General features: G+C 41.5%; 1 protein-coding gene across 4 annotated transcripts in view; it reads left to right on the top strand.

Moving 5' to 3' along the window:
• The window catches only part of OTUD7A (OTU deubiquitinase 7A), a 316,185-nt gene that overhangs the window by 267,987 nt on the left and 24,112 nt on the right, over nucleotides 1-24,086 (top strand). For all 4 annotated transcript variants that reach the window (XM_073652917.1, XM_073652916.1, XM_073652915.1 and 1 more), the window contains 2 exons: nucleotides 19,599-19,713; nucleotides 21,394-21,478. In XM_073652917.1, the coding sequence (XP_073509018.1) occupies nucleotides 19,599-19,713; nucleotides 21,394-21,478 (200 nt within the window). The remainder of the gene's footprint in view (nucleotides 1-19,598; nucleotides 19,714-21,393; nucleotides 21,479-24,086) is intronic.

Raw genomic sequence — 24,086 nt, 5'->3', positions numbered from 1 at the left:
CCTTGTGCGGTCAGTGTTTGAACCTACTCCCCCGATCCTTGTGCAGCCAGTGCCTGAACCTCTTACCCTGGTCCGTGTATGGCCAGTTTCTGAACCTCGTCCCCTGGTCCATGTGCAGCAAGTGTCTGAATGTGTACTCCATATATCCAGAATGCTAAATTCAGTCTCTGAATCCATTCCTGTCTATGACTCATTGTCAGTATCTGTCCTGTCCGAGGAGAAATTTGAACAGAGCACATGTCAGTGAATTTGACCCTTGGGGTCAGCAGCTGCAGTACCTGGGACTGCCTAGGAGTGATACCTGGCGGCTACCTGTAGCTCAAGCCTGACTCCACCATCAGAAGCTCCAGTGAACACCAGGTAGCCGCTTAACTACGCTTCTTCCTAGGTAAGCCCGGCTCTTTGGCACAGTGGGTCCACGAACCACGTGCGCCACCTGCGGGCGTGACCTACTGTATATATTAGTATGCACATCGCACCAATTTTCAACCTCAAAGGGAATGCATTGTTATGTTTTATTTATTGGATACTAGTACACAGGGGTAGACAGACCATTGGTGCAACCTGTGCACCCTCATTACGGGGCCATGAAGTAAGGGGACTGCTATCACCTCTAAAGCAGGGGGAATTGTGCATTATGATGACCTGCTGGACTGCAAAGGCCCCTGATACTGTAATTGCCCAGGGGCCCTCTTCTGCTAGTCCATGAATATATGAACTAGTACATGAATATATAGTATGTGAATATATGCAGTTTTATAGTACAGTATAAAGAGGAATACTGCTTCTTTGTTACCACCTACATCTTTTTCCTTCCTCTGAACTCTTTGTAAATACTTTTAAACCTTTTTAGTTTATAAAAAATACTAGTAAATAGAGAGGAAGGAGGGGGATGCAGCTGCATTTTTTTACTTATTGATATAGTAAAATGGCATGATAAGAAAAAGGGAGTAAAAATTGTAACACATCTGAATTGTCTCACCAGGAAGACTAATGCAGAACAATTTAGTTTCGCCACCAAAATGTTTTGTTTTTGTTTTTTTGGGCAAAAAAACATAGCAAAAAATGTAATTGGTGAGTTCAGTCTTTATTTTGCATTTAGTGCTTAGTTTAGTGATATCAAACCCATTTTAATAGGGGTCATTGAACTCAATTTGAAATTGCCTAAAAAAATTAAATGAAGGAATAAGTATTGCTAGTGTATATATATTATTTACACATACAGTGGCATGTAAAAGTTTGGGCACCCCTGGTCAAAATTACTGTTATTGTGAACAGTTAAGCAAGTTGAAGATGAAATGATCTCTAAAAGGTCTATAGTTAAAGATGACACATTTCCTTTCTATTTAGGCAAAAAATGTATATATTTTCATCTTTTAATTTTAAAATTAAAGAAAGGAAGGAAAATGGACTGATGCAAACGTTTTGGCACCCTGCATGGTTACTACCTAGTAGCACCCCCTTTTGAAAGTATCACAGCTCGTAAACACTTTTTGTAGCCAGCCAAGAGTCTTCCAATTCTTTTGAGGGATTTTCTTCCATTATTCCTTGGAAAATTCTTCCAGTTCTGTGAGATTCCTGGGTCGTCTTGCATTCACTGCTATTTTGAGGTCTAGCCACAGATTTTCAATGATGTTCAGATCAGGTTACTGTGAGGGCCATTGTAAAACCTTCAGCTTGTGCCTTTTGAGGTAGTCTGTTGTGGATTTTGACGTGTGTTTAGGATCATTATCCATTTGTAGAATCCATCCTCTTCTCAACTTCAGCTTTTTTACAGATGGTGTTATGTTTTCATGAAGAATTTGTTGAAATTTCATTAAATTCATTCTTCTCTCTACCTGTGAAATATTCCCTGTGGCATTGGCTGCAACTCAACCCCAAAGCATGATTAATCCATCCCCATGCAAAATGGTTGGCAAGATGTTCTTTTCCTGAAATTCTGTGCCCTTTTTTCTCCACACATACCTTTGATCATTGTGGCCAAAAAATTCTGTTTTAACCTAATCGATCTACAGCACTTGCTTCCAAAATGCATCAGGCGTGTTTAAATGTTCTTTTGCATACTTCTGATGCTGAATTTTATGGGGAGGAAGCAGGAGAGGTTTTCTTCTGATGACCGTTCCATGAAGGCCATATTTGTGCAGGTGTCTCTGAACAGTAGAACAATGTACCACAACTCCAGAGTCTGCTAAATGTTTCTGAAGGTTTTTTGCGGTCAAGTGGGGGTTCTGATTTTCCTCTCTAGCAATCCTATGAGCAGCTCTCACTGAAATTTTGCTTGGTCTTCAAGACCTTACCTTTACCTCCACTGTTCCTGTTAACTGCCATTTCTTAATTACATTTTGAACTGAGGAAAGGGCAACTTGAAAACTTATTGCTATCTTCTTATAGCCTTCTCCTGCTTTGTGGGCCTACACCATTTTCATTTTCAGAGTGCTAGGCAGCTGCTTAGAAGAACCTATGACTGCTGTTTTTTGGCACAAGGTTAGAGGAGGCTGGGTTTTTATAAAGCTGGGAAATTTTCATCACCTGGCCTTTCCCAACGATGATAGTGAGCAAGCCATAACCCTAACAGGCTAACTAAGGTCTGAATCCTTGGTCAAAGTAATCTGAGCACAAAAATCTCCAAGGGTGCCCAAACTTTTGAATTTTCCTTTTTGTAATTTTTAAAATGAAAAAAAAAGGACTATCTTTTTTTGTGTGCCTAAAATACAAAGGAAATGTGTCATGTTTAACTTAAGGTCTTTTAGAGATCATTTCATTTAAACTTACTTAACTTTTCACAATAACAGTAATTTTGACCAGGGGTGCCCAAACTTTTACATGCCACTGTTAGCCTTGCACTAGTTACAATGTGATTTATATTCCACTTATAAATGTAATTTGAGATTACAATCTTGAAGCATGCACTTTGCTGAAAATTAACAGTAGTATTAGAACTAGTACAAACATTTTTAGGCAGGATCATCTCATGACAGAATTGATCCTTATTTCCTGGATGTACTATAAACAATGATGATTCCTATTCAAATATTACAAGCAGAGATTTTGAGGAATGTGAGGAAATGGCACATTTAAACTAATATATAAATTTGACTAAAAAATAAGTGCAAAGTTATTCCTACAGTGTCAAACAGCACTGATTAGACCCAGATCAGCTCTGCATTGGGGGCCGGAAGTGGATTTGCACTGTAACCGGGACTAATATGTGAGCCACAGTTACGGGGGAAATCAGTGCTAATTAAAATCTATTTAATATTGAAATGTCCCTCAGAAAACTTTTATGACCTTATGGGGGAGGGACACATGGTGTGAAGTAAATAGAACAAAAATAAATAAAATGAAAAAAGAAGTAAGCCATTGCCGTTCCAAACCTCTGTTTCTACCTACACCATGACAGAAAAAACAAACATATGTCTGATATATAAAATTAATTTTAACAGAAAGAGCAACACAATTTAAAATGTATTTTAAAGTTCTTAAAAAAATAGACAAAATGAGAAAACATGACATGTATTTCCTTATTCTGTATTTATATTAATAGTAACAAAATGAGAAATTAATTATCAGCTCTTAAAGGCGCATGTGCCTGGTCATGAACAGGATAGGAAGAGTAAATGAACTGGTCTTGAATTAATTAACAAAATTGTACAATAGGGTGACCAGGGCTGGAGGATGGTGTAGCTCCACTAGTTGTCATGCTGGTATCCTAGCTTACTGCAGTAGCCAAGTTGTAACATTAGGGCTGATGTAATACAGACCGGTTCTAGGGCGGTTAACTCTTTCTTAATAGAATTTAGTAAAAAAAAAAAGAAGAAAAATAAACAGCTCAAACAGTCTAAGTAGACAGTTGAGAAAAATTCCTTTAGCTAAAAACTATTTAGTAGTCCCTGGAAATGTCTGTCACACCAATTTACTGTTTTTCTTTTAACCACGCAGTGTCTCCTTACTGTTTTTCATATCCAGTATACCAGGTGCTTTCCAATGTTTCTACCTATTTTACCTCTTTTACCTCTTTTTCCAGTTGCTCTACCTCCTTTTGGCCTTGCTGTGTTGCTTTTCTCACTTCGGTTGTAACTGCACATGATCCCAGCCACTCGGAAGAGCTTGCAGTAAACCTCCCTAGTAGACATCCTCTTTAGCACCGGATGTGGATGTAGACCCCGTCTCTGTAGAACCAAGGTTCTGCTGTGACTTGATCATGTCTTATTCCTCTTTTCTTTCCGCCATTGGAAGCTCTGTCATTTCATGGATTCTCATTTCACTGCTGTGATTCCAATATTGTGCTTAAACTATATGCACAGGTTCACCGTGCTACGTTCTTACTGGAAGAGAATTCCACCTAAAAACTGTCCTGTTTGTTTTTCTTCCAAACTTTCCACATTGCTTTTGCTCTAAGGTACTTCATTGTGTGTATTACATCATCAAACCCAATTTATTTTCTATAACACATACTCTTATCAGGGTCAATATCATAAAAAGCCAAATAACCTAGGACCATGTTTTTGCATGTGGGAGGAAAGTCATATAAACACGGGGAGAGCATACAGATGCGGAGGTCTCCTGTAAGTGGAATATTAGACACCCGTGCTGCAAGGCAGCGGTGACCACCAGGCCCTTATATTAATTTATTAAAGGATTGCATGACAGTCTGCTATTCATGATGCATTGAATGGAAATGGTGTTGTATTATTTGGTGGGGAAAACCCATTAAGAGTATGTGTATGCAACGACTTTTAGATGTGTGAATACGGGTATTCCTCGCATGTTTAGGGGGAAGATGCTTCAGGATATGCCAACGTCTTTTGTACTGAAGTGTCTTTTTTTGGGAGTCTTTTCACTCATTTTTTGCAATCTCTTTTGCCGCCACCTTTCTTTTTTAAACTTGCATTGAAAATTCAAGCGAGTGACTTCTGAGCGGAAGCCCCTTAAAGAATGATCAGGTCCCTTCTTTTAATTGTTTAGTGTCTTTGGAGACATGAAGCAGTTTAAAAAAACTCCAAAGACTCAAAATATGTACAGCAAGTTGTTTTTACATTGCAGTGGATATGTTCATTGTTTTTTGGCATTTATTTAGTGCTTTTCCACGTGGGTTACGGAGGAGACCCAGCTGAAAAAGACGTAATGTGCTCATACTGTAAAGTGCGGAAAGTGTACTTTTTTATTATTTCCTGGTTAAATTACTTTTCATTGGTCCGGTACTTTAGATGCAGGAAAATTCCACAAATATTCTCTTGTTGCAGTTCAATAACATTATTACATCATATCAATCTAGACCAGGGATGCACAACATTATTTGATCCAAAGACCACATTATCATACTATACCAGTCCAAAGGCCGCAGAAATTACATTTAAATGGGTACTTACATGACTACATCATCAGAACCACCATCAGTACATTAATACATTACCAAAACCAAGTTTTGAGTATTTGAGGAGCATTTGGAAAATTTCTGCTGCAAAAAATCAATGTCAACACACCCTAGCTCATACACTGAGTTTTTGGAGCAGAAACTCTCCAAATCTTTCTCATAATCTCAGAACTCCAAGTTTTGAGGATTTTTGAGTTTTACTGTAGCCATATGGCATATCATCTGTCCAGTTATGGATTGCTACATGTGTGAAAGATTAGAACCACCAGGAGTACATGAATCGTCCCCAGAACCAATAGTACATGAATGCAGCCTCAGAGCCACTGTCAGTACATGAATCCATCACCAGAATCACCGTCGGTACATGAATGATGCACCAGAACCACTGGCAGTAGATGAATCCATCACCAGAACAACTATCAGAACATGACTGCAGCAGCCGTACCACCATCAGTACATGAATCCATCACCAGAACTACCATTATTACATGAATGCAGCACAAGAACCACCCTTGGTACATGAATGTAGCACCAGAACCACTGTCAGTTCATGAATTCAGCACCAGAACCACCATCCATACTCGGATGCAACACCAGAAACACCATCAGTACATTAATTCAGCACCATAACCACTGCCAGTTGATGAATCCATCACCAGAACAACAATCAGTGCAGGATGGTATAACCAGAACCACCATCAGTGTATGAATACATCACCAAGCTTAGTACAGCGATCACTTGCAATAATAATAATAATAGTTCTTTATATAGCGCCAACATATTCTGCAGCACTTTACAATTAAACAATGTCAGATGAGCTCATATACATTTGTATTACATGAACCTACAACTCCCAGTATGCCCTTAACAATGGTAAGAAGATGCTGGAAGTTGTTTCTAGCCATCATCAGACTGCGGACCATACAGCAACCACAGTACTGATGAGAAGTAGTAACCATATAACTCTGTCCTTCAGTCATTGTACAGTATGTGTACTGTATTTACTCAGTCTTATATTTTACCTTCTGACAAATGCACAGCAAGTTTGTCAATGTTTACTTCCTGTAAATCTTCATCATAAATACACAAACTAAATATTCAGAGAACATGTATATTGATTGGACAAAAGTCTTCAGAGTACTAAAGCCCTGGCCCATTGTGGAAATGGCCTGTAAGAAGAATCTGATGCGTGAGTGCTGCTTGGATCAATGAGTGATGTTTCTGCTTTCTCCTTGTATTATTGATCAGTTGATAATTATTTATAAAATTATGATTTAATGTGACTGAGCGTCAGCAGGGGCTGCTATTTCCTATAGTTTTGTTCAGCACTTTAGGCTGAAAGATTTTTAAAATGGGTATCTTACAGTGTAATCCGGAGGAAGGCTCTACTAACAAGTGCAGGAGGAGAACTTGTAATACATACCGTATACACAGTGGGGAAAATAAGTATTTGATACTCTGACAATTTTGCAAGTTTTCTCACCTACAAAGAATGGAGAGGCCTGTAATTTTTATCGTAGGTACGCTTCACCTGCGAGATACAGAATCTAAAAAATAATCCAGAAAATCACATTGTAAGATTTTTAAATAATTAAATTGCATTTTATTGCATGAAATAAGTATTTGATCACCTACCAAACAGCAAGAATTCTGGCTCTCACAGACCTTTTAGTTTTTCTTTAAGAAGCCTTCTTACTCTGCACTTATTACCTGTATTAATTGCACCTGTTTAAACTCGTTATCTGTATAAGAGACACCTGTCCACACATTCAGTCAATCACACTCCAACCTCTCCACCATGGCCAAGACCAAAGAGCTGTCTAAGGACACCAGGGACAAAATTGTAGACCTGCACAAGGCTGGGATGGTCTACAGGACAATAGCCAAGCAGCTTGTTGAGAAGGCAACAACTGTCGGTGCAATTATTAGAAAATGGAAGAAACACAAGATGACTGTCAATCTTCCTCGGTCTGGGGCTCCATGCAGGATCTCGCCTCGTGGAAAAAGGATGATTGTGAGAAAGGTTGGGAATCAGCCCAGAACTACACAGGAAGACCTGGTCAATGACCTGAAGAGAGCTGGGACTATAGGCTCAAACATTATCGTTAGTATCACACTATGCCGTCATGGATTAAAATCCTGCAGGGCACGCAAGGTCCCCCTGCTCACACCAGCTCATGTCCAGGTCCTTTTGAAGTTTGCCAATGACCATCTGGATGATCCAGAGGAGGCATGGGAGAAGGTCATGTGGTCAGATGAGACCAAAATAGAACTTTTTGGTATCAAACCCACTCGATGTGTTTGGAGGAAGAAGAATGATGAGTACAAACCCAAGAATACTGTCCCAACCATGGTGGGGGAAACATCATACTTTAGGGGTGCTTTTCTGCAAAGAGGACAGGACGACTGCACGATATTAAAGGGAGGATGGATGGGGTCATGTATGGCAAGATTTTGACCAACAATCTTCTTCCCTTAGTAAGAGCAAGCATGACAATGACCCGAAACACACAGCCAGGGCAACTAAGGAGTAGCTCCGTAAGAAGCATTTCAAGGTCCTGGAGTGGCCTAGCCAATCTCCAGACATGAACCCAATAGAAAATCTTTGGAGGGAGCTGAAACTCAATGTTGCCCAGCAACAGCCCCGAAACCTGAAAGATCTGGAGAAGATCTGTATGGAGGAGTGGGCCAAAATCCCTGCCGCAGTATGTGCAAACTTGGTCAAGAACTACAGGAAACGTCAGACCTCTGTAATTGCAAACAAAGGTTTCTGGACCAAATATTAAGTTCTGTTTTTCTATTGTATCAAATACTTATTGCATGCAATAAAATGCAGATTAATTATGTAAAAATCATACAATGAGATTTTCTAGATTTTTTTTTTACATTCTGTCTCTCACAATTAAAGTGTACTTATGATAAAAATCACAGACCTCTCCATTCTTTGTAGGTGGGAAACGTAAAATCGGCAGTGTATCAAACACTTATTTTCCCCACTGTATTAGAAAGAGCCATAAAATGTCTCCAACACATTTGATTAAATAAAGATAAAATGGCCAACCCATTTAAAGGGAAACTGTTAGGTCCAGGAATGCTATTTACCTGCTATGATAGGGTTAATCTGCAGGTTAATACCATTAAAATCATGCCTCCCTGCCTTACTGGAAGCACAGCTGCAGGTAGAGCGTAAACTTAAACCCTTCCAGTCCCGGTCATCGGGGCGGTGTAGGGTTCTCCGCTGTGAGTGGCGGGTGTAATCACTACCTGGCACTTTGATTGACAGCTATATCTGCATTGTGTGTTTGTGCATAGCAGGTTGTCAGTCAAAGTGATGGGGAGCGATTACGCCGCCGCTCAAAGTATAGTGGAAGCAAGGATACAATTTCATTTTCTCCCTGTAGACGCTCTTCCAGTTAGGCAGGGAGGCATGATTTTAACTATATTTTCCTGAAGATTAACCCTATATCTGCACGTAAATAGTATTTCTGGGCCTGATAGAATCCCATTAAAGCGGTGTTCCTATCTCCGAAATCCTATCCCGATATGTAGTAGGAGTAGTAGTAATAGTAATATTAGCAAATATCTCCAATTAGAAATGTAGTAGTTACAACCACTAATGTATCGGCAGTTTATGTCTCTTGTAGGAATTTAGTCATGGTCCAGAACGATGTATCACAAATATAAAGATTTTATTGGAAAAATATATATATCAAACAAATGGGCAAAATACATAACATAGGATAAAATCAGTCTACAATAGCAAAGACACAGGTATTTGAGTGATGGGTCCACAAAATAGCACCGGGTATGAGGGGTAAACATCTCTATCATATAAATAGAATCAACACAGTATGTCGCAATCCTCTTGTGAAGGGAAATAAAAAAAGATGCCATCATATGGTGAACATTATCAACATGATGTGCATCCCCACTATATTAATCAATGACATGAGAAAAAGTGCAAATGCATAAGATCAAAGCCGGCTCCAGGTTTTCGTGGGCCCCGGGCGAAAGAGTCTCAGTGGCCCCTTTAACACATACAGCATTCATGATGCACAGATACGGCGGAGAAATATAGGTATACAACACAAGGCAAAGGCTGCCTCACCCTTCACATATGCAAACGCGCATACACACACACACACACACACACACACACGGTACGCAGACATGCACACACACGGTACGCAGACATGCACGCACACGGTACGCACACATGCACGCACACGGTACGCACACATGCACGCACACGGTACGCACACATGCACGCACACAGTACTCAGACATACACACACGGTATGCACGCACACGGCACGCAGACATGCATGCACGCGGTATGCAGACATGCGCGCACACACACACATGGTACTCAGATATGCGCACACACAGTACGCAGATATGCGCACACACGCACGGTACACAGACATGCACACACACAGTACGCAGACATGCGCACACCCACATACGCACACCCATGCACATGGTACACAGACATGCACATACACAAACATATACACAGATACGTGCAAATAAAGACATACGTACATATTTGAACACGAATTCTTAAAAACACATATAAAATAGACATAAATATATATACACAGTCATACACGCTGACATACACAGACATTCACATCATACATGCGCGCACACACACACATTAGAAATATTTTTAATATGGGGATTGGGGAAACATCACTCACCTGTCCTGTCCAGCAGCTCCTCAGATATGTGGCAGTGCAGGGCCGCCGGCGTGTCACAGACATGGGGTCCTGCACCATCAGAGGGGCCCACTCGCTGTCGGGGCCCGGGCTGCTCCCCCTCATCTGTGCAGCGGCGCCGGTGTGTCACAGACATGGCCCTGCATCATCAGGGGGGCCCACTTGCCGTCGGGGCCCGAGCCGCTTTCCCAGCACTTGATCAGGACCGCCGGCTCAGCTTGATTGCCAGCACTTCAGACATGGCCGCTAGTGGTGCGCTGTGCGGCTATGTCCGCTAGTACTGCCAGTGTCAGCACCCAGCTTACCTGGGCAAGTGCCAGGGCCCTGGACCATCAGAGGGGCCTACTCGCTGTCGGGGACCGGGCCGCTTCCCCTGCACCTGTTCCGGACTGCTGGCACTGCTTGATTGCCGGCACTTCAGACATGGCCACACTCAGTGCGGCTGTGCCTGCTAGTAATGATGCGGCAGGGGCGACACACAAGCAAAATTAAAGGCGCAGTGTCGCCTCTGATGTGTCATTACTACCAGACACAGCTGCACAGTGCGGGGCCAGGTCTGAGGAAGTGCCAGCAATCAAGCAGCGCCGGCGGTCCACAACAGGTGCTGGGGAAGCGGCCCGGGCCCCGACAGCGAGTGGGCCCCTCTGATGGTCCAGGGCCCTGGCACTTGCCCGGGTACGCTGGGTGCTGATGCCGGCCCTGCATAAGGTATGGGATATACCATCACATATAACGTATATACACCATCTGAGAACAGCTAAGTGACACAAGTAGACAAATGCAGGTCACATGTATAAACCCATGCGGACAGCTTTGAAAAGTCTTATGAAAAAGAAATGCATGAAGGATGTGCACCTTACCCATAAATGACCAGTATGGACCCACACTACCAACAGCCCCCTGAGGAAGCCCACGCAAAACACGCATTGGGGCTGTTGGTACTGTGGATCCACACGGGTCATTTATGGGTAAGGTGCACATCCTTCATGCATTTCATTTTCAACGCTATGTGCGTGGGTTTATACATATGAGGAAAGAGACAGTGAATCGGAACAATTATACTACATTTGTACTTGGAGGTATTTGCTAATATTACTCCTCCTACATATTGGGATATGATCTTTTAATAACCCTTTTAGTATAACTATCCGGAAATCTTTGGATTCCTTGGACGTAATTCAAGGATTACATAATATTCAGCAGCAAATGTTGTCACCTGTCATGTCACATTGACAGTTTAGATGGCAAAAACATCCCGGTCTGCTCAAAGATCTTTGGCATTGGACAAAAAAAGTCAACAAAACTTTGAGTGTTTCACAGATGAGACAAGGACTTGTAATTTCACAGAGAGGAAACTGTTTGCAGAAAACACTGACCTAGTGGTGGGAGTCATTATTTTCCATATACAGCTCTGTGGAATTGGTTTGCTGCATAATATATAATATTAATACAGTCTGGTAATAAGAATTCTTACAATGCAGATAGTATCTTCTAATAGTACGAGTTGCTGGAAATATACAAATAACCGGGGACATCGTCAGACAAGCTTGTTAGCAGCAATGTCTACAGATTTGGATCCAATCCTGCACCAGCTAATGCTGAATGCTTATTAACACCCGACTTGGCTGGAAACATTGGGCTGGAGCCAGGCTGGAGATGCCTGAACCTGAGGATAGTGTGACATGAAAGTGACTTAAACATTCATAATGTGTTGTGGCCGAGCTCCAATCTGGCATATATTATACGGACTCAATTATTATATGTGCTAGACGCAGGGATCAAATACTGAACATACAACAGATAATATAATGTATCCAGCACAGAACTTGTCATCTATTACCGGAGAAGAGGTAATCTCTAACGCTCTAGTAGGACTTGTATATGTGAGACAATTTTTATACAAACCTGTCTATCAGTATACATCATATAATGGAAACAACGTATGATGGTGCCATTTATTAATGATTAGTGTGAATATTCCTTCACATTCTGTTGATTCTCTATCCAGTGCACAGTATCAATTTCCTGCAGTCTAGGCAGTAACATTTCTAATATGGAACACGTGTCTTGTCATTCATTACATTTTTATTTCATAGCTGAATTGTAGGAGATGACAGTTGGTGCTTTTAAAAATCTATGGAGGGAGGAGCTAGAGGCAGACATTCTGCTGTAAGTTCTCCTGAACCGTCAGTTATAGCTCCATAGAACTATATGAGCACCAACTGCTATCTCCTATCTCAGTAATAGGAAAATCTGTAATCACTATATACAGATTTTACCCATGAATTGATAATATCGAGAATTGATGATTAGACCTGGTGGAAAAAGCAAACAGAATTTTCTGTTAAGATATATTACCAATTTTTATAATTTCACATGTACTATTGATTTATGAGGAAAAAAAGAAAACAACAGTTATTCTTTATTCTTTAAATGTCCACAAAAGATTTGCAGTTGACCACCATTTAACAATGTCAAGGGGTTTTCCCGTTTATAACATTTTTTATCTAACCTTTGATGCACAAGCCACTGAGCTCAGTGATTGGCTGCAGTGCTGTTGACGTGACATCACCACCGCAGCCTGTACACAATCACCTGAGCAGTGGCGGAGACATAGCAGTCGAGGTGGAAACGGTAAGTTATAGATAATTTTATTATTTTTAATAGCACGGCCATAATGAAATAGTTAAAAAGTTGAAAGAGGAAAATCCCTTTCATGTTTTTACTTAATTACAGATGATGTGTATGTGTCTTTAAAGGGAATCTGTCAGCAGATTTTTGCTGTTTAATCTGATTGCAGCATGAAATAGGTCCTGAGACACTGATTTCAGGGATATCACACTTATTAGGCTGTGTGCTGTTGTTTCCATACAGTGAATGTTTTATCACCAGGACATTATCACTGCCCGGACTTCGTGTCAAGTTGTCTGACCATACTCCCTCCTGCGACAAGCAGCTCACTGTCTATGGACTTTATACATGGAGAGCCTGGTGTGGGCACAGTCAGCTTTCTGAGCTCAGCCACATGCTACATCTAAGAAGTCTGATTGTGTCATAACTGCTTCACCCAGTAAAATAACTAATACATCGCTGGATTCAGGGTCTCTCTTCCTACATTTTGCTGCTCTCAGATGAGACAGTAAAAATCTGATGACATATTACATTTAAATGGATTGTATTTCTAAAAAGTTTTGATCTGAAACATATTTTTACTCTAAACACTGAGCCCCCAAAATAGGCTGATGCTTCCTGTTATGAAGAAACAGTCGTTGCATTAGGGTCAGAGGGCAGGATTACAATTCCTCTTGTGTAAAGCTTTAGTCAGATAGAACAGGATGACCTCATATAGAGCCCAATACACATTAGATAGCTGTCAGCTGAATCTTTCGACAGACCTCTATCTCTCCTGACTTGGTTGAGCACTCCAACATTCTCTATGAGAGAGTCACTGCCGCGGCAGCGGATTATATGGATGGGAAAACCAAAGTATCAGCCATTGCAATTGAACAGATCTGATCCTTCTCTCCACGGACATTTGTCATGGGAGAGTCAAGAGCCCCTCCTGTCAATGTCGACAGGTTTGGTTGATTTTAGTCCAATGAGTAATCGGGGACTTTAGTATAGGTGATATACAGCTCAGCTTCTCCTCACGTGACACAGACATGCCACATACTCTCCTATAAAGGTCAATAAGTTTCGATGACCAAGTGCCTGCTATAAAGCCAATCTCTGCCACTGCTCAGGCAAGATGGCTGCCCATAAAAAAATAGAAGATGGAATAAAAAAAAATGCTTTAGCATATTTTCTAACTTGTAAAAAAAATAAGATGTTAAATTCTCTTAGATTATATATGCATTTGTATATCCTTACGAAAAAATAGCTTATTGCTTGTGTAATTATCCCAAATTCTGCAGTTGTTGACCCCCAACACATCAGAACTGAACTCCGTTCTTCACATTTTCCTTTGTGAAATCAAGTTAGAAGCTGAAGTTAAAAATCTAATTAGTATCTGACACTTGTCAAAGCCGCTGCCCACACAAGAGAGCAGAACTGTGCCCCTTCTAAACACAAAACCTCCGAGATCCCCCCATAAAATCCTGCATTTTCTGCGTCTGATAAATTGGCAAGAAGAGAGAGCAGGATTCTTAGTGATATCGGAGCGTTTAGTTTTCTGTAGCAGAGCATTGTCCTAAGGGGGTGAAAGACTAAAACCATTTGGAATTGTATGACTTAAATATACGTTGCCTGCTTGTTTTTATTGCATCTCAATCAAATATGATGGATATTCCAGGCTTCATGGAGGATAGATTTCAATGTCCGGATATTCCAGAGAAATATGAAAGCCGTTCACAGATTCTTCTAATCCGTTCTTCACAACTGAGATGTGTTTGACCATTGTGTATTTGTGCCACATGTTTCAAAGCCAAATAAAATGGAGGACGCCACGTTACCCTTACGTGAATGTTAATGTCTGCAGTGCTGAACGTCTCGTCGACAGCGCTGCAACCAGTCAGTGAGCTCAGCGGCTCTACACGAGTAGACAACACAAACCACTCTAAGCCGCTGAGCTCACTGATTGGCTGCAGAGCTGTCGATGGAACGTCAGCACTGCAGACATTAAAGGGAACCTGTCACATCGTCCGAGTTGCAAGGTTGTGTGACTTATCCCTAAATCTGTTTTCCTCCACTTTAATGTGTCTTATGTGAGGAAATATGCAAATTGCCTCTTTAGTGAGGAAGCGGACTAGAACTCTAGTGCCCCCTATTGGAAGTAGCAATCCTAAAAGTCATTATCAACCCTGTAACGAGCCTTGCCACATGACTTGGGATAAAAGCCAAACCAGAATCTGTTTGCAGACATGTGTTTCGGGGTGCTGCCCCTTCAGTGCAGAAGTAAGGCATGATCTCTCTTGAAAATAAGAGATTAATTAATTTTTTTATACCAGTTTGAAGTGCTACAGTTAGATTTGTATGCTAAATACCCGTCATTGGTTTGTGCCTTAAAGCGACTCTCCACCCTGGCACTGAGTGACTTCACATGGCACATGTAACGTATAGTCACCCGACCTGGTGATCTCCCATATTTGATGTTTCATGATGCTGTTCTGTCCCATAAATGAATCCAACAGAAGAAAAACTATACAATAAGTCTGTGTCATAATTGACAAACAGGAGAAAGGCAGCACTGCAAATATTCACTAAAGCAATGCTTCAGGTCTCGGAAGACGTGGAGGGCTGCTTTTCTTCTATTTGCAAAAACACGTTTTCTGTGCATCAGTGGAGACATAGTGGAGGCCTGCATTTAGTCTCCCTTTCTTCCCCCAGCATTAGAGCCTGTGAAGCTGTAGGTTTGCTGAACTGCTGGGGGTTATGGTATTTTGGCTGTGGCTAGGAGCTAGCTTACTGCAGCTGAACTGTTTCTGCCATGTTGCTGAACCACGGAGAGCCAAACACACTGATTTTATATATATATATATATATATATATATACTGTGTGTGTGTGTAGTTGTGTAGTATTTGTGTGCTTGTGTATATATACAGTGGGGAAATAAAGTATTTAGTGAGCCACCAATTGTGCAAGTTCTCCCACTTAAAAAGATGAGCGAGGTCTGTAATTGACATCATAGGTAGACCTCAACTATGAGAGACAAAATGAGAAAACAAATCCTGAAAATCACATTGTCTGATTTGGAAAGAAATTTTTTTCAAATTTTGGTGGAAAATAAGTATTTGGTCAATTGCAAAAGTTCATCTCAATACTTTGTTATATATCCTTTGTTGGCAATGACAGAGGTGAAACGTTTTCTGTGAGTCTTCTCAAGGTTGGCACACAATGTTGCTGGTATGTTGGCCCATTCCTCCATGCAGATCTTCTCTAGAGCAGTGATGTTTTGGGCAACACAGACTTTCAACTCCCTCCAAAGGTTTTCTATAGGGTTTAGATCTGGAGACTGGCTAGGCCACTCCAGGACCTTGAAATACGTCTTACGAAGCCACTCCTTCGTTGCCCTGGTGGTGTGCTTGGGATCATTGTCATGCTGAAAGACCCAGCCACGTTTCATCTTCAATGCCCTTGCTGATGGAAGGAGGTTTGCACTCAAAATCTCACGATACATGGCTCCATTCATTCTTTCATATACACGGATCAGTCGTCCTGGTCCCTTGGCAGAGAAACAGCCCCAAAGCATGATGTTGCCACCCCCATGCTTCACAGTAGGTATGGTGTTCTTTGGATGCAACTCAGCATTCTTTCTCCTCCAAACACGACGAGTTGTGTTTCTGCCAAACAGTTCTACTTTGGTTTCATCTGACCATATGACATTCTCCCAATACTCTTCTGGATCATCCAAATGCTCTCTAGCAAACTTCAGACGGACCCGGACATGTAATGGCTTAAGCAGGGGGACACGTCTGGCACTGCAGGATCTGAGTCCCTGGCGGCGTAGTGTGTTACTGATGGTAGCCTGTGTAACGTTGGTCCCAGCTCTCTGTAGGTCATTCACTAGGTCCCCCCGTGTGGTTTGGAGATTTTGCTCACTGTTCTTGAGATCATTTTGATCCCATGGGGTGTGATCTTGTGTGGAGCCCCAGGTCGAGGGAGATTATCAGTGGTCTTGTATGTCTTCCATTTTCTAATTATTGCTCCGACAGTTGATTTCTTCACACCAATCTGCTTGCCTATTGCAGATTCAGTCTTCCCAGCCTGGTGTAGGGCTACAGTTTTGTTTCTGGTGTCCTTCGACAGCTCTTTGGTCTTCACCATAGTGGAGTTTGGAGTGTGACTGTTTGAGGTTGCGGACAGGTGTCTTTTATACTGATAACTAGTTGAAACAGGTGCCAGTACTACAGGTAATGAGTGGAGGACAGATCGCCTCTTAAAGAAGAAGTTACAGGTCTGTGAGAGCCAGAAATCTTGCTTGTTTGTGATTGACCAAATACTTATTTTCCACCAAAATTTGAAAAAAATTTCTTTCCAAATCAGACAATGTGATTTTCAGGATTTGTTTTCTCATTTTGTCTCTCATAGTTGAGGTCTACCTATGATGTCAATTACAGGCCTCTCTCATCTTTTTAAGTGGGAGAACTTGCACAATTGGTGGCTGACTAAATACTTTTTTTCCCCACTGTATATTCACACGGTGGCTCAGTGGGTAGCAGTGCAGCCTTGCAGCGCTGGGATCTTGGGTGCAAATCCCACGAAGGACAACATCTGCAAGGAGTTTGTATGTTCTCCCCGTGTTTGTGTGGGTTTCGTTCTGGTTCTCCAGTTTCCTCCCACACTCCAAAGACATACTGATACGGAATGTAGATTGTGAGCCCCAATGGGGACAGTGCCGATGATGTCTGTAAAGCGCTGTGGAATTACTGGCGCTATAGAAGTGAGTAATTATATATATATATATATATATATATATATATATATATATATATATATATATATATATATATATATATATATAATATAAAAAATATTCACCTGTCCCGTCTGGATATAATATTCAGACCTCCATGCCTCTTCTTTTCCCCCTTCCCCAGTCATGTTCATCATCTTCGTGCTATTCACTCCAGGCCAGGACTTCAGCATGTCTAGGCCTCTGACATCTCTACACACTGTGACATCATGATGTTACATCAAGCAATGATGTCAAAGGCCTAGATGCGCCAGAAGGTCCTGGAGTGAAAAGGCCGAAGATGCATGTGATGGGGGAAATGGGAAAAGAAGAGGCAAAGGGGACATGACGGTGGGCTGTGTGCGGGGTCGTCAGGACAAGCGAGTGGTGAGGTTTGTACTACATTTTTTTTCCTGTTTTACATCCTACATTTATTATGCTCTGGGGTCTGGATAAAATTTACCTGTAAAATCCGAACAATTTGGCGCATCTGAATCTCAGCCGCTCTGCTCTTCTCTAGCCTTTAGGCTATGTGCTCACGATGCCGAAATGAAGCAGAAAATTTCTGCAGCATTTCTGCATCTCCCTGGCAGAAAAAACGCATGCAGATTGTGCATGCCTTTTTCCTGCAGAATACATGCGGAATACATGCGGATTCACATGCGTACCCACATGCGTTAACGCATGTGTTTCTGCATGTGGACTGACCAGCACTTTCCAGGCGATAGCATCACTTGGAAAGTGCTTGACAACTAGGTCACACTATATAAATCCATGCAAAAGGCATGGATTTATATAGTGTGACCGTAAAAATAAAAAAATAAAGCTATACTCACCCCCGATGCCCCGGCGTGTGCTGTCGGGCTCGTCCTGGCTTCTTCCGGGTTGCCGGCACATCGCGAGACAGCCTGCGGTCACATGACCTGGAAGGTAAGCGCTGCAGGGGCCGCCAGACAGCTGAATATAAACTTTTTTCTTATTTTATTATTTTTTTTACAGGTACAATGGTACCCAGGTCTGGATGAGAGTCTCCTCTCCTCCAGAACTGGGTACCATCCGCACATAGAGACGCATATAATCCGCTTGTACAAATGTACAGACACGGATTATGTGCGTCTCAATGCAAGTCAATGGCGGCGCTTCCGCTGCGCTTCTGCAAAATTTATGAACATGCTGCGGATTTATGAGCGCTGCAGAAACGCTGCGGAAAAATCCGCAGCATGTGCATTGACATTGCGGAATGCCATTGGGGACCATGGGGTGCGGATTACCATGTGTTTTTGATGCGTTTCCGCTGCGGAAATTCCGCAGCATAAACGCATGAAAAACGCATCGTGGGCACGCAGCCTTACATTTGTTAATCTGACCATCAGCACTAATCTGGCATCGACCTCTCAAGACCTAAAAACTGACGCAAGAGCAGCATCCAGAGCCAGTGCGCCCTGGTATATATGTCTGCTATAGTGGCTAGCAAGTTACTAGTCGGGCTACTGTCTGTGCCAAATAGTAGCAGTAGTTGATGCTTTTCACAGAAAATAGCCTCCAAAATAGATGTTTTTTTAAATAAATGATAGTGATTTCCGTCTTTCCGATTTTTGAATATGGGAATAATTTATGGGTGTGTTCTGTATATTTAGTGCAGGCTTTTCTGACAGCATTTCTCTTTTATTCAACAAGGATCGTCTTTTTTTAAACCCTCATATATGAAATTTTCCATAACCTTAATTAGTGTTAATGTGAGCGATCTGAGATCACAGCGCTTGTCAGTCCACCTGGGAGATGTCGGGGGAGTTGACACTTTCCTCTTGAGTCAGCAGCCACAATAATCGTCAGCACAGAGTGGTCTCTATAGTGATGTCTCCTGGATGTAAACAACCTGCTGTCACCTGAACTCTGCTGCCATCTTGTGGCCATAATTCCCTACTACAGCACAAACAGATATTCCAAACAAGTTTATAGTTGAGGGATTTTTGTTTTATAACCGTGAGAAAAAAGTCATGTTAATCTTTATCTGTGAATTCCAATTGATACTCCACTATGATTTTATTTTTTTTGAACCAAATTAATTTCTAGGTTTAAATACATGGTCCTATGTGTTTTTTTCCCCACAGCGGTTATTCCGTTAACAGACTCTGAACACAAGCTTCTACCTTTGCACTTTGCAGTTGACCCTGGGAAGGACTGGGAGTGGGGCAAGGATGATAATGACAATATTAAGCTGGCCAGGTAATATTCATTCATTGTTTCCATTTCTGCATATGGTTTCGGAGGATGCCAGTCAACTAAATTGATGATATTATTTAAAGGCTATTATCATTTTTTGTTTTTTTTACTTAAATGCAGCTGAAGAATTTTTTTGATAGTTTTTTTTTTAAGGTGGATTCAAATTGGCTTCTTAAACTTCTATATATGACTGACTATACATAGCAATCTGCAAGAAGAACAAGGCTGAGTTTGTACCACTCCAGCATTTTTGTTTATTTCAGTGCTGGAGTGGTGCTACTAATCTAACTTCCCTGCCCCCAGTCTTAAACTTAAGAGCTGCCTCCTATAGCTGTTCCCGGTGCTGCTCCAGTCCCAATCCGCCAATTTCTGACTGACCAGAAGTCAGAGGTAACAGCCACAATCTCTTAGTGTAAGGCTATGAGAGACTCATTCTGGCCCGTTTTGGCTCCCATAGACTTACATTGAGTAACAACCTGCAGAAGATGACTGGAGCGGCACCGAGAACAGAAGAAGACGGCGGATGGTAAGTATAAGACCAGGGGCAGGGAACTCACATTAGTGATGGCTCTCCAGCAGTAAAATAAATAAAAACCGCTGGAGTGGTGTTTTAAATAATCAGGGCAGCTGGGTGAAAGCATCTGGGGTAAAATGTAAGCTCAGACTCTCTTGTAATCTCTGCTTAAGGCCTCGGTCAGACATCCATTTTTCATGTATGTGCTTATCTTTGTTTTTGATGATAGAACACGTATTTGTTAAATTCCTTGGAGCTGATCACATGTCCGTTTTTTTGCAGACTAAGTATCGGAGACAAGTCTCCATTTTTTATCTAAGTCAGATAACAAATCTGTGCAAATTTATGTCTATGAGAAAAATGGATGGCACATGGATGTCATCTGTGCGTTATCCAATTGCTGCCTATTCTTTATTATTTATTTGTCAGAAGAAGCTTAGAAATATATAGAGAGAAATATACAGTGGGGGAAATAAGTATTTGATCCCTTGCTGTTTTTGTAAGTTTGCCCACTGACAAAGACATGAACAGTCTATAATTTAAAGGGTAGGTTAATTTTAACATTGAGAGAAAGAATATCCCCCAAAAAAATCAAGAAAATCACATTGTATAAATTAGATACATTTTTTGCATTTTGCAGTGATAAATAAGTATTTGATCCCTCTGGCAAACAACACTTAATACTTGGTGGCAAAACCCTTGTTGGCAAACTTTTTTTCTAGTTGATGATGAGGTTTGCGCACATGTCAGGAGGAATTTTGGTCCACTCTTCTTTGCAGATCATCTCTAAATCATTCAGATTTTGAGATTGTCACTTGGCAACTCGGAGCTTCAACTCCCTCCATAAGTTTTCTCTGGGATTAAGGTCTGAAGACTGGCTAGGCCACTCCATAACCTTACTGTGCTTCTGGAGACTGGCAAGGCCACTCCTTTGTTGCTCTGGCTGCATGTTTTGGGTCATTGTCTTGCTGGAAGATCCAAATCTGATTGAGGCCTAAAGTAGATTTTTTTTCAGGGAGAAAGTTCTAATCCTGATAGTATCTTAATGAATGACAAGTAAATGCTGTATTTCTTACATTGAGAAATATTTACCTTTCCAAACTGAAACTCTGTGTAATATATGTGAACGTGTAATGTTTCCTGCTGTCCTTTTCATATTCCCTTTACAGTTTGATTCTATCCCTGGAGGCCAAACTGAATCTTCTGCACAGCTACATGAATGTAACCTGGATACGCATACCCTCCGAGACACGGGTAAATCCTTGCTGATCACATCCAAGATTTTGTTTTTCTGTATTTTCTGTGTGTATGTATGTGTGTGTGTGTGTGAGTGTGTGTATATATATTTATATTGTAGGCCTTTGCTCTGTGGTAGACGCTGGTTCACACACAGGATTCCGTTCATTATTTCAAAACTAACAGGCGGTTTATTAAGATTTCATGAACTGTCAAGGTTAACAAAATAAAAAAGCCTCTTCCAGGTACAAAAAGGTATAACAGAACAAAAATGGAAAATAACCAGTCCATTTAACGCACGGGCTCAGCCGTTTAAATGAGTCCTTTTCCAGCAGGGTCTGAGCTGCACATGCAAGGCCTCCTCATCTTGCAAACACACAGACACAGTGAGACAGCACCAGCTGACTTATATCAGACATTCCAAGACCTGGACTGGAGGTAAGTGAGCAGCCGTTCTCACCCAGCTCTTTCAGCTGCTCGTAAAACCCGGACCCATAATCCAGGCCTATTAAACACCTCTCAGCACTATGTGTGCTGATGTATGCTGGAGCCTGTTTCTCTGGATCCTACATCACCAAGTCTTGGCACCACGGGTACACATACCTCCCATCCACGACTTGTGCAGCTGCCACCTTACAATATATGTGTGTGTGTGTGTGTGTGTGTGTGTGTGTGTATATATATATATATATAATAGTACAGACCAAAAGTTTGAACACACCTTCCCATTTAAAGATTTTTCTGTATTTTCAAAAATAACAGCCTCTAGTCGCTTCCTGTAGCTTTTAATGATTTCCTGGATCCTGGATGAAGGTATTTTTGACCATTCCTCTTTACAAAACAATTCCAGTTCAGTTAAGTTTGATGGTCGCCGAGCATGGACAGCCCTCTTCAAATGATCCCACAGATGTTCAATGATATTCAGGTCTGGGGACTGGGATGGCCATTCCAGAACATTGTAATTGTTCCTCTGCATGAATGCCTGAGTAGATTTGGAGCGGTGTTTTGGATCATTGTCTTGCTGAAAGATCCATCCCCTGCGTAACTTCAACTTTATCACTGATTCTTGAACATTATTGTCAAGAATCTGCTGATACTGAGTGGAATCCATGCGTCCCTCAACTTTAACAAGATTCCCGGTGCCGGCATTGGCCACACAGCCCCAAAGCATGATGGAACCTCCACCAAATTTTACTGTGGGTAGCAAGTGTTTTTCTTGGAATGCTGTGTTTTTTTGCCGCCATGCATAACGCCTTTTTGTATGACCAAACAACTCAATCTTGGTTTCATCAGTCCACAGGACCTTCTTCCAAAAAGAAATTGGCTTCTCCAAATGTGCTTTTGCATACCTCAGCCGACTCTGCTTGTGGCGTGTTTGCAGAAACGGCTTCTTTCGCATCACTCTCCCATACAGCTTCTCCTTGTGCAAAGTGCGTTGTATAGTTGACCGATGCACAGTGACACCATCTGCAGCAAGTTGATGCTGCAGCTCTCTGGAGGTGGTCTGAGGATTGTCCTTGACTGATCTCACCATTCTTCTTCTCTGCCTTTCTGATGTTTTTCTTGGCCTGCCACTTCTGGCCTTAACAAGAACTGTCCCTGTGTTCTTCCATTTCCTTACTATGTTCCTCACAGTGGAAACTGACAGGTTAAATCGCTGAGACTGCATTTTGTATCCTTCCCCTGAACAACTATGTTGAATAATCTTTGTTTTCAGATCATTTGACAGTTGTTTTCAGGAGCCCATGATGCCACTCTTCAGAGGAGATTCAAACAGGAGAACAACTTGCAAGTGGCCACTTTAAGTAGTTTTTCTCATGATTGCATACACCTTGCTGTGAAGTTCAAAGCTCAATGAGGTTCCAAAACCAAAAAAAGTGCTTTAGTAAGTCAGTAAAACGTAGGTAGGAGTATTTAAAACAAGAAAATGATAAGGGTTCCCATACTTATGCACCTGTCAAATTTTGTTTGAATGCAGATTGCACATTTTCTGTTAGTACAATAAACCTCATTTCAAGGCAGAAACATTACTGTGTCCAACAGTTATTACATATATCAAACTGAAATAGCTGTTGCAAAAACACCAATTTTTAGAAAACATTAAGCTTGAGATTAATAGGGGTGCCCAAACTTTTTCATATAACTGTATATATATACAGTACAGGCCAAAAGTTTGGACACACCTTCTCATTTAAAGATTTTTCTGTGTTTTCATGACTATGAAAATTGTACATTCACACTGAAGGCATCAAAACTATGAATTAACACATGTGGTTTATATACTTAACACAAAAGTGTGAAACAACTGAAAATATGTCTTATATTCTAGGTTCTTCAAAGTAGCCACCGTTTGCTTTGATGATTGCTTTGCACACTCTTGGCATTCTCTTGATGAGCTTCAACAGGTAGTCACCGGAAATGGTCTTCCAACAATCTTGAAGGAGTTCCCAGAGATGCTTAGCACTTGTTGGCCCTTTTGCCTTCACTCTGCGGTCCAGCTCACCCCAAACCATCTCGATTGGGTTCAGGTCTGGTGACTGTGGAGGCCAGGTCATCTGGCATAGCACCCCATCACTCTCCTTCTTGGTCAAATAGCCCTTACACAGCCTGGAGGTGTGTTTGGGGT

This window comes from Phyllobates terribilis, unplaced genomic scaffold, assembly GCF_046119375.1.
Source record: "Phyllobates terribilis strain yellow unplaced genomic scaffold, ASM4611937v1 Scaffold_11__3_contigs__length_659146591, whole genome shotgun sequence".
Classification (NCBI taxonomy): Eukaryota; Metazoa; Chordata; class Amphibia; order Anura; family Dendrobatidae; genus Phyllobates; species Phyllobates terribilis.
Note: the sequence above shows the minus strand (reverse complement) of the source record. Positions and strands in the feature narration are given on the sequence as shown.